The following is a 14,622-nucleotide window of genomic DNA, read 5'->3' on the forward strand; positions in this document are numbered from 1 at the left end:
TTTCCCCCTGCCATTAAGATGGACCACCATCACATTTTCCTTTAAGTCTTTAAACAGCTCATCCCCAACTGGTAAGGGTTGTTAACACTGCCAAAAGAAACCACCCCAACATATTGGCATAAGGTCACTATGCAAACTGATATAAATAAATGCATTTATATCTTTACTAATCTAAATTTTTGAAACAAAAATATCTTGAGCTGTCTATAAAAAGCAACCCGTGACTGGGGGGGGGGGAGGCAGAAAATAACTCAACCTCATCCTGGAAGAATATAAATATTCTGCAAAATAGATACCAGAAAATGATTAAAGTTGATACCTCCTGACAGACAAAGGCTCAGTCTCAAATTAATCGATACTTCAAATGCTTATGCACAGCTTAACAGAAGAAAATGAACCACTCATGTATAAAGTTAAGTAGATGCATAAGTATGTGCAAGATTGGGCTTTTAAAAGTTTATTATAAACCAGGGAACTCATGTTCTCCACAAGCCCTTCAACATCCTTTCTGCAAGTGCTGTTTAAATCAATCTTTTTTCTAATACTTTATCTGAAAGACAGCAACTCTGTGCACTAATCAAATACAATGCTTATAACATATATTAAGAAAATGATTTTAAAAAGCACAGGAAGATAAACAAAAATAAGTTGTGAAGTAGTCCCTTAGGAGGCTTGTTTCCTGCTGTTTAGTTAACAGATCTGAACAGACTTGTTACAGATTTTAAAGGAGAAACACTGCAGTTTTAGAGGTGGAGATGGTTAAAAAAATACAGGTTTTGTAGATGTAATACGAAAAAGTGCTGATGGGACAGAACCGTAAGTATTATTGATGTGAGTTCTTAGAAGAGCTTTAGTGCAGAACCACAAAGTAGAAGGTCAATCAGTAGTGTTGAGGGTATGAGTAGTTTTGAGTGGTGGGCAAATTGACACAGAAGTCAAACAGAGGCTAACAATTGTGAATGGGAAGATTTCAGATGAGTAAAAGAGCATAACTAATGAGCTGTCACAATGAGTGGTTTTAGGATCAATTTGTCACCTTCAAAATTTATGATAAGCAAGAGCGGAAATTTAGTTGAGATATAAAAATCTCCCAAACCAGGAAGGAGTAGTTAGTTAATTCAAAATAAAAACACGGGAAGTCAGAATAACTGAGACAGGCCAGAATATGGGAAGTTTTCATGGAAGTTAATTACACAGAATAAAGTTTATTTATTGCATTATGCTCAGTACACTACAAACTACTTAGAAGGAAGGAAGCTGTTACGAATAAATCTCTGAAGTCTTCAGCACATTTATCAAAAGCAAACCATGGCCTGGCAAACATGGAATGTGCACAAAGCCTCAAGGGACTATTAAGGCCATAAGTGTGCCATATGTTCCATTTCACTTAAAAACAAGAGCAACAAAAATAGTGTAATAATGAAACTGAACATCTTACTGTCATCCATAACAGTTACCAAAACTAGATGCACTGCTCCCTTCCTTAGCTTCTTCCCCTGGCTGCCTCAAAATTCTCTGTTACAAGAATATTTAAAAATCGGATGACCGTTTTGTCATCTTTTCATATCACATAACTACTAAAGAATTTTGCTCCAGCTTTCCTAAAACTTACCTGGTAACTGGTGCCTGTAGGGCAGTATTTCTCTATCTTTACACAATGTCCCTAGGCCTGGAAGGGGCAGGGAGGGGTTTGCAGGAGGAAGGATCAGGCTCGTTGGAGCTCTGGGAATGGAAGGTGCCGGACAGTAGGTGCCCGTGGCCCCAGGCGCCATGGGGAAAGAGGTGCTCTGAAGGTGGAGGCAGCAAGCATCCATCATGATTACAAGAATTGTGATTGCAGTAAGTGTGCTGCTGCTGCCTGGAGTTGACCAGAGCTCCGAGAGGCCCGTTCCTTCCTTCTATGGATGCCCCTTTCCCTGCCACACGGTGCAGGGCTGCGGGCACCTGCTGCTGGGAGGTTCAGTGGAGGGAGGAGGTGGAAAGGGCTGCCTTGCTCCATTCCTGCTCCCTGGGGCTGCACCACCTCACACAGGACTGGAGCCAGGCTTGGCCAAGCCAGATTGCCTCTGCTGTGTGTCAGCAGTTGCCATGCCTGTGGCTGATGCTGCGGGAGAAAGGGGGAGGGGTGCTAGGCTGTGCTGAGCAACTAGTCAGGAGTGGCTTGGCTGGGGGAGCCCGCTGGGAGGTGTGTGGGAGTGCCCCCAACCATGATTGCTGACCAGGGGTGGGGAAGGGGGGGTCCCCCAGAGGCTGATTCCCGAGCCCCAAATCACCAGTGGCGAAACCAGAAGTGCACTTCCGGTTTTGTGGTTGGTGTTTCCAAGGGGTCCACGGCCAATATCAGGTTGTGCATGTGCACCCCCTATGCATCACCAATGCGTTGGCCTCAGTCCAGGCAGGCAGCCTGTGTGTCTTCCCCGCACAAAAGGACAAATACGCATTCATTCCCTCCTGACTTAACCTAGAGCACTTAGAGAAAAGCATGAAACTTAGATCACTTCTGCCTCAGGGTTTTTGAAGGCCTAGACTTAGCCTCATTCATCAGCAATTAAAACTGAATATTAAACTGTTCTGAAACATTAACAGGGATTATAGGTGGCAAGTAGTGCAATGCAGTGATTCAGAGTACGATGATAGAAGGCCTACATGCTTTCCAGGTCCCCAACCTCTCTGCTTTCCTTGCCCTGACTCCAAGCATCCAACCATTTTTTTTTTTTCCAGGAAACAAACACTTGTATTTTTTAATAGAAATTTGAATAAAAGACAATGCTGACTCCATTAAAAAATACCTAATGTTACCTCAAAACCTGCCCTCCCTGCCACATCTTTATTTTTTTGTGTGATTTATAGCATCTTAGGGCAGGGCTGTCTTAACAGAAGGCTCATAACCTGCATGTAGCCCTGAAATGTTTAACCTGTGGCCCCTGGGCTCCTGGTCTGACTGGCACTCTCCACTTTGCTCGCTCTTTGCTCATACTGCCATGAGTCTCCAAGCTCCCTCTTCCTTCTTCCAACTTTTGCTGCCTGCTCCCATCTCTGACCCTTCAGAATGTGGACAGCCTTGCCTTAGTTTAGTTGCATAATTATTTAATCAGGTCAGTGAATCTGCATTTGATTGGCCAAAATAGTTCATTAGGATAGCTGTATTTAGAAAACATCCCAGGACTGACTGCAAGATCGTGATTCTGTATATATGCTGGTAATAAGACAATAACACTTGCTGGCTCATAACTTCTCTTCTGAACGCCATTGGTTTAGCTAAAGAGGCAGCATATTGACATTGTCCAATTTAAATAAGAGTGCCATTGCACTAGTTCTTCATTTAAAATTACACAAGTATCAGTGTAGATAACATGAGAATAGATTGTGAAGTGTTACGATTTATCTATGCTTACTGAATATTTAAAAATGTAAATCAACTTAGTGATTGTGAAAGGTGTAGGGTTTACTTTTTAGAGAAAGGACCTTTTTCATTTTATGAAGCACAGGGAGGGCTTTGGTAGCAGTAACATATTCTCAGCATTGCCCAAATGTGAGAGATTAAGTCTGGAGAATATAGTTTTAGTCTCCACATTCCCTCTTCTCTGCTGTCTGCCACATTCGACAACAAGCATATCAACTGGAGCCAAATGCAGTAGGGTTTTTATTATAGGGATGCATGATAACTGGAATTGGATTAAGTGCATTAACTCACTGCATGTTATTTAAAACCAGCCCACGATTGGCTAATGTCTTTCAGTCACAATCAACGAGCATCTGAACTGGTGATTTAGTAGCCAAAACTAGATGTCTGTGCAGCTCACTCAGCAAAATCAAGGCATTCCTTCCAAGCACAGACGCAGCATGTGCATTTGATTTAATCACCGTGGCCGCTGAGGGACCCAGCACAAAAAGAATAGCTTTTAGGAATGACCAATTATGAATTATTGAAGGAACACGACAGCGGTGTTAGCATGGGACTAACAAAGACCTGCCAAATTCCACTCCTGTGTCCACCACTGATTCACTGGTTAAGTCACTCAGTTGCTCAGTGCAGTTTTGTTACTTGTGTATTGGTGATAACACTAGCATACAAGAACATTCTTCAGTTTACTTAAACACTTTCAGAGTGGTTTGAAAAAGTAAAGCACTGAATACAAACAACTGTTGTTGTGGTGCTTGGAGATTGTGCAATATGAAGACTTAGATAAAATACTTCCAGATTCCTTGGTTTGGGTTATAAAGAGTTTTACCTTTGCAATCTGCACACACCAGTTGAGAAGGTACTGGGAGCCGATGTTGTCCTTGTGCTCTCGGATGTAGTCAAGGAGGCAGCCGTACGGCATAAGCTGCGTGATAAGCTGGACGGTGGAAGTAAGGCAGATTCCCAGCAAGCGGCATACATGAGGATTGTCAACACTAGCCATTACATAAGCTTCCTGACCCGAAAAAGAGAAAACAGAATGAAACATTCCCTTATGGGATGGCAGAAGTATCTGGATGGAAGAGGCAGTATTAAAAAAAAAAAAAGTCTGACATTTGATAAGCTACAGAAACTTTGTGTAAAAGTTAGCCACACAATGGCCTAATACATTTCTTCCACTGCACTGGGAGATCCCAAATCTCAGTATTGAAGCACCATTCAAAACAGCACCAAAGCAGCTGAATTTCCCTGTATCTTGTACACCAAGCTGTTGTGCTCAGTACAAATGTCCATACATGCAGAATTTTCAGAGGAGGTAAATAATTTCAGTTTTTGTGGGAGCTGACGGGTGCCTGATAATTTTTAAAATTCCCAAACCTATTTAAGAACCTAACTGAGAATGGGGAAGTCTAATTTTAAACAACCAATCTGAAAAATCTTGGCCAGATTAGTAAGGCTTTTTGTTTTCATGTGTTATGTCAAGATGAGTGACATAATCAAACAGTTTGTATTGCATTTCCTTAGAGTTGGGGCTAGGATTAAGTAATCCTTTCATCAGACAGAACTCGAAGGCTTGGTTTTTATAAACTGGTTAGTGTGGGCATCCATAAACATGACCATATGAAAACATTTAGCAGCATGCAATAACTAGTTACAGATTTAAATTATTAACATAATTTGATTTTCACTCATCTAGGTGTCCTTTTGGTCTGTCTTTATAATTTTTTTTGGCTTTGTAGTTTTTGTGTTTTTTGTTGTTGTTTTTTAAAGACCTATATTTTTGCAGGTTCAATTTGATACCTACAATCAGCTCTACGCACAGAGCTGAAAGAGGGCCTAGCTGGGGGAGAAAGCAAATTGGGTCTTGGGGCATTTTTATACATGCAAGCGCTGCAGGTGCTTTGAAAAGTGCCTGGCACTACAATGCTTACAGCTGTATAAATGGTGAAATGTGCATCAGCACAAAGAAAATGGCAGCAGCACACTTTTGAATTAAAAACACCGTGGAGGTGCTTTAGTTCAAAAGTGCACCACTGCCATTTTCGCTGCGCTGACGCACATTTTGCCACATATAACTGCAAGCTGCACAGCACGGTGCATGTCATCTCCCATGCAGAACAGACTTGATTAAATCAACTCTGCTCCAAAGCAGTGGATCTCTGGCTGAAGGTACTGAAGGTATGTGTATAAATGCCCTTAATATTTAGTTATCTTATTGTTTTAATATTATTTTGTTCTTGATCTCCAGTATATTGCTTTTGCTTATTCTTTTTTATATCATTTGCTTGAAAATTAATTGAGCAGGAAATAAATGGGAAATTTTCTATGTAACAGACCTTTTAAATCAGCATCTGGAATGACATCAACTAATCATTCCTTGACAGGTCAGTATTAAGCTAGCAACCCAAAGCAAACAAAAATAAGTCATAAAGGAAAGATGTGCTTTTTATAGAGGCTTAGGAAACGAAGTGCAGTAGCAGTTAAATCATCGTCCAATAAGCTTTTCACAGATGTCACATAGCTGGCAGAAGACTACTGTAAGACATTTAAGCAATGATGTTTAAAAAAAATACAACACTCCAAATGCTTGAGCAATGTTTTGCTTTGTCAACCACATCAGTGTTTGCCATTTCAAGCCCAAATGCAACAGCAATGGTGAGATGTCTGCTTTAAGGTGCTAATTATGGCTTTTTGCTCCTCACAGTCTGGGTCCAGGGTCGCTGGACAGTAGGGTTACAGAAGAGTGCCACAGAACTGGATGAGTAACAATCACCTTACAATATGATGAAATCTCCAGGTTAGTTTACAAATTCTAAAGAAAATGTATAATTTGCTATTAAAATGAACAACGTTTGGAGCACTTTCTCCAAGAGACATGTGGTTCCATCCATCATACATGCTATAGTGTGCTTTCTTGTGCAAGGAGGCCGAGTATTATTAATCCCTATATAGTCTTTGATACTACCCAGTTCTGACAGTGAAGAAAGAAGAAAGTCTGTTTCATGTGCCATTTCCTGTTAAAATTCAGAGGCATATTGTATTAATTTTTAGTTGTGTGAAAAAATGCAAACTCAGAGCTGTTCTCTTTGCCCATCTGCTACACAGCCTGCAAGGATCTGACCTGAAGACTGGGAAACTGCTAACCAAGTGTGTTGGGTGGGCATGGGCCACACAGAGCATGGAGCTCTTCCAGGATTTGACAGTGCCTAGTGAATTTGACATGGCAAAGTAAAACAAGGCATAGCTTTCTTGAAAAAAAGTAGACTGGACTCATTGTTCAGTCACAGGTCCCTTTAAATATTTTAACAAATTAAAGCCGGTCTTTGTTTCAACTGTTTATCTTGGAAATCTCTGAAGTACACTCTGACCTGCGCCAAGTATGCTTGGTATTCAGCAACAATCTCCTGAATTAGCCCTACCCTAATAAAGCCAATGGGAGTTGCAGTTGGAGGGTCAGCTGGATTATATGAACTAATTCTTTTTGACTTGCTGTATACTTAACTAGCTGTTCCTTTTTAAAAAATGATTAGTTAGACATTATTTCTGAAGCTTCAGTGACCTTCAAGAGTCAGTTGTTTAGTTCACTGAGTCTTGATTCTCTCTATCTCCCCCTCTCCTTACCTCCCTCTGTATCTTTTCTTTTTCTGTGACATGAGGAACAAATTCCACCACCTAAGCCATTTAAAAAGTAAACGCTACTAAAAACAGCAAGAGCTGTTTGCTAAATCTCCTACTTCAACGGGGGAAAAAGATCCTGTGGAGATATCTGAAATGAATATTTCAGATATCTTCTTCTTAAAAAGAAGAAAATAAAATACTTTGCTTTCTCTGAAGAGCACACATTCCACTCAGCTACTGTCCCACCATGGGAACAGCTTGAAGGCAGGATGCAGTAATTTAGGCTTCTTGATTAACCCTTCTTTTACTCTACATGCATGTAATACAATTAGGTCCAAATTTGTATTATTCTTCCCACAACTGTTTGCAATCAGCTTTGTAATAGCTTACAATTTTCCTTATAAAACAAGGCTAAATAGATTTATGTATATTCATGACATATGATGTCTAAACTACACAGACATATGTGTATATGCATGCATGCATGGGTGCACGCACACACACGCACAAGCATGTGCACACTGTCTCTCTCTCCCATGCTGTTTGCTGAAGAGTGGGGATCTAACTTCAGTTATAAAGGAGCAGTGAAGTGGTCAGCTACTTCTCTGATGTTTGCTCTTCAATCTGCAAATTCCTCCTGTGGGTTCAAGGGCCCATGGCTGGAGGAAAGGAGGTACAGAGCTAGAGTATGCAGGCAAGCAACTTCTTTACCATATCTTGACATTTGGAAATTACACAGAAGTCAAAACAACCTGGGGCTGCATTCTTTTTTTCCTGCAGAGCCTCACTATACTATTAAGCTCTCTATTTCAGGTGATCAGGGTGCACCCATATAATGGGCACACCAGTGCCTCAGGGAGCTGAGCAAAATTAGCAGTGGACCCCAGAGCAAAGTTGTTGACATGGGGTCTATATATCTGTACTTTTGCCTGAGTTCTAAAGACCGAGGGGCCAAACTCTTCTCAGCACCTTCATCAGATTAAGGATTGGGGAATAAGGTTTACCCCCATTCCAGGGCAGCAGCAGCCCCAGGAAGCAGGTGAACATTCTACGAATGAAAGTTCATCTTCTGGTCTCCTGCTGCTCTGCAAGGGAAGTGCCTCATGCAAGCAAAACTGATCTAGGTGCAGCATCCTTCCCCTAACATGAAGGTGTAGACAGCTCCTGAGAGGTTGGGAAAGAGTCTTTAAACAGACCAGCTCTGCTTGTGAGCCACGGAAAGCTGGCTCCTGTCCAAGCACATTTAAAGCATTATGCATACAAGTCTCTCATTTTTAAAGTTACAGTTTTAATACTTCCTTTAGCACTATGCATGATTGTGCATGAAGGCAGCTGTGGGAGACACTGTTTCCCTGCAGAGTGGCTGCAGAGTTTATGCAATCCTCCTATGTGGGAAGAAGGCTTTGGCTGGTGTGGTTGAGACAAGAAGGACAAACTATACCACGGTATTGTTCTCCAGTGCTTTGTCCATTCTTTCTTCAAAAAGCTCAAGTGACTGAACTTCTATACTTTCTCTTGGGTGTCTAGGTGATTGTGTTATGGATGTCACTGTTGACAGGTTTTTGTGAATACTTAAACTTTGACCTTTACCTTTTTACATTCCATTCCAGTCTTGCTTGTGCTATTCTAAGGTAGGATTTTCAAAACGCACCCAGTTTTCTGCCCCCACTGCAATCCATCATAAAAATTCCATTGACTGATTAAGGAAGCATAGACAGTTCTTTTTTCTATTTCCCACTCCTATGCCATTTTCCCCTGTTTAGCATTGATACCCTTCAATTATTTGCACACTTGTTCTTCTCCACACCCTGATGTAATCCCAAACTGCCAATCAGAAACATATGAAACATCCACGTTGCAACAGCAAAAAATTCTGCGAACTTGACATAAATGTAGAATCATCGTTGTCGTCATCAATCTTGTGTACATGTCAGGGAAACACTTTCTGGGCTGATGGGAACAATCGCTACCAAGATCAAGAAAACTTTACAAAATAAAGGCAAAAGCTTACATCAAGTACTTCCTTATTGGCTTTTGGCGATGTAGCCTCTCTCAATTCCTTAATAGCAACAGGAATTTTAACTCTCTCTCCTTCAGGAATCCAGAGTCCCTGTAAGATAAGAAAGGTTGCTAAGGTGCATCTCTCACTGGTTTGCTGTCATGATTAAACATACCACCATGTAAAAGGTTGATGCAGTCTAAGTAGATTTAAATATTCTAAGCAGAAAGGAGAGCCTACAAAGATTGTGTAGATATATACAGCACTCAATGTCTCTGGTGGGCTGCACAGCGTCATCTTAATCGAGCAGTATCTCTCAATCTCATGCCTTGTTTTCAAAAACATGCATATTCAGTCACCTTGATTCACATGTGCAAAAAGTACAGAAAACTCAACAAAATTTCCATCTGTGTTGACAATTACCTAATCAGTGCTAACAATTATGGCAATTGGACATGCAAATTTGCCATGACTGAACACTACTAGTCTCTGCTGAACAAGTTTTCACTACGTTGACTAAAGCGTCACTTCCAATTTACAAACTGCTAAATGAGAAAAACTGGGATTTTCTCCTATGAAACAAGACAGCAGCTAACCTGATGGGAGAATTATATGACATTCCATTTTTTAGCATTAGTTTTCAGCACTAAATTCATGTTACAATGGTTTCTTGTTCTTAATTGACAGCATTAGGCTGCCAGTTAAGTAGAGGCCAAGATTAAAAAGGGGGTGGGGGGAAGGGGCGCAGGAATCAATGACAGTACCAAAGAGATTTAGACGAAAAACTGCCAATTAAAGATAATACAGCTTGTGTTCCTAAAGTCCTTAAGACAGTTTGAAAAACTGCCCAAGTGTCTAAAATTAAAAATGGATAAATTATATCTTATAATTTCAGTTCCAAAAGTAAAATGTGAACCCTAAGGCTTACTCACTGAGTAGGAAATGTTTTAGAGAGATCCTCTCAAGTAGAAGAGGAACAGAGAGAGCAAAAAGGGAACGAAAAACAAACTGTCCCTTCTATGCTCCTGTGCAGTTCTTTGGAATCTAAAAATAAATGATCTATGAATGAAAAAAAAGGAAGAACTAAATGATCCATGAATTAAAAAAAGGAAGAACTAAAGTATGTAACAGAAAATTGCCTGGCATGGAACCCCAAGTGGGATATCCTATGGTTTCTTTTTTCCATAACATTCACAAAACAAGACATTTCTGTCAGCAGTACTTTTTAGACAGACAGGTCTTCAGCACTGTCTCTCTCAAAATCTTCTGAAGAACTTTTTATGTTCTCAGACACCGATTCCCATGCCCATGTTCACTGGACTCCAGCTAAAGGATGACTTGAAAGTCAGTCGAAAAATTGTAACTGTTTTCAGTTCTAGGCACACATGTTTAGACAGCTTTTTGTGTGAAGGTGAGGAGGGTTAGAGTAACACAGTGGCTGTACCTTATAAACAGTACCAAAAGCTCCAGAGCCCAAAACTTTGACCTTTTTAAATTCTGTTTCCTTTAAAATCCTCAGATGAGCTTGGTTTGGTGCTTCCCCGCTGGGTGTTAGAGGTTCAACAAGCTATCGAATACAAAAGAAAAGGACTTTACAAAAATATACTGTACAGGAGGCTAGCAAGAAGTACAAGCACTCTACACTGAACCAAAGGCTTTGTTTTTAATAATGTACATTTCATTCCCCATGACGTGTCTTGCAGAGCAATTTGGCTCTGATTGGTAGCTCTGAAAATCTTGAGTGTATACCAGTTTTAGTGGAATTACTCCACATTTGCATAGATGTAAATCCCTCAAAATAAACTCCATAGAAGTATTACTCCAGATTTGTACACAACCATCTCCTAAATGTGAAACAAATGGAAACAAAACAAATTGAGAGAAAGTAGAAAGATTATAATGACTTCAGATCCTTTAAAAAGGCACACAATGATGGCTAATTTTATTACCAGAAGTTTAGAAATGAACCAAGTCAGAAATGCATTATCTACATTTTAAAAGATTATTTTAAAAGAATATTTCGCCTTTGCAGTTCACCTCAATTACACCAGAAAAAGCCACTGTGTTATTATTGGAGGTAGCTCCTGTGTTACAGGTTATTATGGAGAACACTGGAAATGCTCAGGTGACCCTCCATTTCTAAAGGCAAAAGGGAATTTGAGGTTCACTGCTGGATTTTATGCATTTCATAAGAATTTTGTTGGAAAGGAATAAGGAAAACAACAGCAACAACAAAAGAAACAAACAAACAAACAAACAAAAAACCTCCCTTTAAATGGCAGAACCTCGGCACTTTTCAAATCTTTAACTTTCTCTTTTAACAACCATCCTGTTGTTTCCTTCCCTGAACAGCTTTGTTAAAAGCAAGCACATACTTGGCTGGATGCAAACTTGTTTCCTGCATGCCAACTACTTTCATGCTGTGATTCAAGATTCTCATTTCGAGGAGCACAAAGCGCACTATGTGAACTGAAGCACAATCTGCACTACAACATTATAGCTATAGAAGATGGCAGCTCATAAAATGTTGCTAGATAATGGAGTGAAAAGTAGGGCAGCCTCAGGGCTTTTATCACTTTTTAATCACTTTGGATTTTGCAAAACAAGTGAGTGGAAGAGGAGACACTAGCAGGGTCCTTAGCAGCTCTTTGACTACAATTTGCTTATTAAAATTGAATTGGAAAGATAAAGGGAATAGTCACAACAGATTTGTTTTTGATCTTGGGTAATGCATTCTGGTGTTTTACATGAAAAGTACCCAGAGGGTAACAGTATGACTTGTATGAAATCTATATCATGCAATATAGCAGCCAAGTGAAAAGAGTGCCTTATGCCGCCTATGGGGAGATTTTTATAACCAGGATGACACTCCACGTGGAGAGACTGGTGTAAGCAAGAATTCCTTGCATTGCGCCTACTGTAGCCGGTGGGGGCTGGGGTGGGTGGGCGCTAAGATGCACGGTTGGCAGCCCAGAGATTGCATTTTCGAGGCCATAGTAGAAGTGCTCATGATGCGCCCATGTCAGATTCCAATGAATCAGCAAATTCTGCTAAATACTGGGAAGGGAAGAAAGGACTGTAGCCAGTAACACACATTGCTCAGATATGCTTTCCGCTGCTCATCTCTCAGCTTTAACGAGCAGTGGTACTCCAGAGACAGAGATGACTGGCACAGGGTAACTGAAGGCAGCACTGGCTTTGCAACTGAAAATTCAGTCCACTAAGTGCTGCTGAGCCGAGCGAACCACAGTAGAGACCATTATAGTCTCACTGGGCTGTGGTGGTCCTGCAACACTTACAGGAGTAGTGAACTATCAGTATGTTGTGTTAAAAAGTAGATTGTATATAAAACAGGGTAACATTTGCAGAAGAACCTAATATTCATAAGGGCTTGTCGACATGGCGAAGTTACCACATGGGTTTACGGTGCAGTAGTTACTCCACAATAATTCCCTTACCCTACTTGCAGACTGCTGTGAACTATCCCACCAAGGGCACCCTAGGAGTGACCATACAGAGAACAGTGCAGGGTATTTAACATGCTGTGAATTCATCGTGCCTATAGAGTAACTTACCCTCCATGTAGACAAGGTCAAAAACCTAACGATTTTCAATGGAACGTAGGCTCCTAAACCAGCTATACGTTCTTGAAAATTATATCCACAGAGATCAGATAGGACATAAAGTAAGAATGTTTTATATGTAAACAATTGCTTTTTGGGGTAGAACTGTCCATTATCCAAAACAAAGTCTTATTTAGCTAAGAAGCAGATGTGCTATAGTACAACCTCATAAGTATGAACCTTACTTATTGTAACAGCCCACCACTTAATCCCAATAGCAAGAACCATTTTATTATGATTGGACTAACAAATTCAAATTGGCTAATGCTGTAACAGTGAACACCCTGTTTTAATGAATTGTTCTCTCTGGCCTACAAGGGTTTGTTATAAGGAGGCTGTACTTCATTTTACTTTCATTACAGTGGTGAGGTCAGAAACGCCATGTTCTGACCCAGTGAAACAGCCCATGCTAACATAATGCAGCAAATTTATCAGGTAAGTCCCAGCCAACATCTTTAGGAACTATTTGCAAAACTTACCTCCCTCTCCTGAAGAAGCCTGCGCAGTGTACGCTTTCTAACAATATGCCGCCTCCGTAGGTAAAGACCAATGCCCAAAGCAATCACAACCAAACAAAGGAGACTTCCAACAACACCAGCTGCAATAGATGGGATTTTGGAGCTAGAAAGCAAAGGAAAAGAATTGGTCTGGCATACAATACAATACCCCACCTCCTTGGAGTGTAATTTTAAAAAGCAACAGATGTTTAAGGTCTAAGGATTCAGACTCAGATTTAGTTTACTTAAATCCCAAGTCACTTGGATATAGTGTTGTTATTTTTTTTCACCCAGTACTCATAAATTTCTGCAAATCTTGTTTGGATATTTTTATTAGACCAACTGAATAGCTGATAAATAAAGCTAAATAAAATACAATAAAAGATTATTAAAGACCAAATAAAAGATACCACATTTACTCAAAGAACCTTGTCTGCCTGTGTATTTAGACCAACATGGCTACAACCAACACGCCTGGAAATCTTAACGATTTTTTTTTTAATTTCACAATTGTTTTAGTTTCGGGTTTCAGAAACAGCCATTTTTAATTCCCACCCTCTTCCCCCCAAGCTTCCATTACGTTATCAGGAAAATCATTTTTGAAATATTTTAATTTATTAAACATGGAGCTGCAGTAATATTTTCAATCAAAACAGGAAGTAAAAATATGAAAAAATTGCGAAAGATTAGCGATTTTGAAGAAGTCTATGGAATTTGCACACAACTTTTTATTAAAAAAATGAATTGCTATTGTTTATTTGAAAAACTTGATTAGAAAACTTGCAGGCCTGTTTCTATGAAATCGGCATTTAATCTCTTAATCCTTTTCCTGGCCTTAAATAATTAAAGATTAAAAAAAAAGAGAGACCATAAAGCTTTCCTGATGGACATCGCCAGTGCTCTGGCCACCACAGGCAGTGCCATCATCACTCAGCACTCTGGGGGCCACTGGGTACTCTGGCCACCCGTCTCAGCATGCTGGCCACCACCCCTGGCTGCACTTCGGGTGCTATCGCAGCTCCCAGTGCCATGAACACTTTGGCCACTCTAGACACTGAAGATACCACTGGGGCTCCCAAGACTCTGGATGCCACAGGACTGTGGCCAGTTTTGAAGCCCTGCAGCATGGAGGCATGACAGGGGTCTGTATGTTTGCCCACAGCTGAAACACTACATTTTTAAAAATATTTCAAACCCCTTTTTACTTTGAAATATTTCCAATGTTTCATCTGCACCCCAATGCAAGTTAAATAGATTGAGCTTGTAGGGTGCGTCCACACGAGCGCGCACGTGCCCCTTGCCCTGCCTCAAACCCCTTTGAGGAGGGGCAACAGGCATGTGCGGGAACAAAAAAAATGTTCCCCGTGCTGCAAACTTGTGGTGCAGGGAGAAAATTAGACCCCTGGATATCCAGGGGTCTAAAAAAAGCGAAGTATAAAAAAGCAGGGCAGGGCACTGTTGGGGACCAGAGGCAACCAGAGC

General features: G+C 40.6%; 1 protein-coding gene across 1 annotated transcript in view; it reads right to left on the bottom strand.

The window, feature by feature from the left end:
- Positions 1–14,622, bottom strand: part of EGFR (epidermal growth factor receptor) — a 319,504-nt gene that overhangs the window by 22,716 nt on the left and 282,166 nt on the right. The window contains exons 17-20 of the mRNA XM_019509106.1: positions 13,123–13,264; positions 10,465–10,587; positions 9,033–9,131; positions 4,233–4,418 (exon numbers count right to left, since the gene is read on the bottom strand). Coding sequence (XP_019364651.1) covers positions 4,233–4,418; positions 9,033–9,131; positions 10,465–10,587; positions 13,123–13,264 — 550 coding nt within the window. The remainder of the gene's footprint in view (positions 1–4,232; positions 4,419–9,032; positions 9,132–10,464; positions 10,588–13,122; positions 13,265–14,622) is intronic.

The sequence above is a fragment of the Gavialis gangeticus genome, unplaced genomic scaffold (assembly GCF_001723915.1).
Source record: "Gavialis gangeticus isolate Ggan-Ray unplaced genomic scaffold, GavGan_comp1, whole genome shotgun sequence".
Taxonomy (NCBI): domain Eukaryota; kingdom Metazoa; phylum Chordata; order Crocodylia; family Gavialidae; genus Gavialis; species Gavialis gangeticus.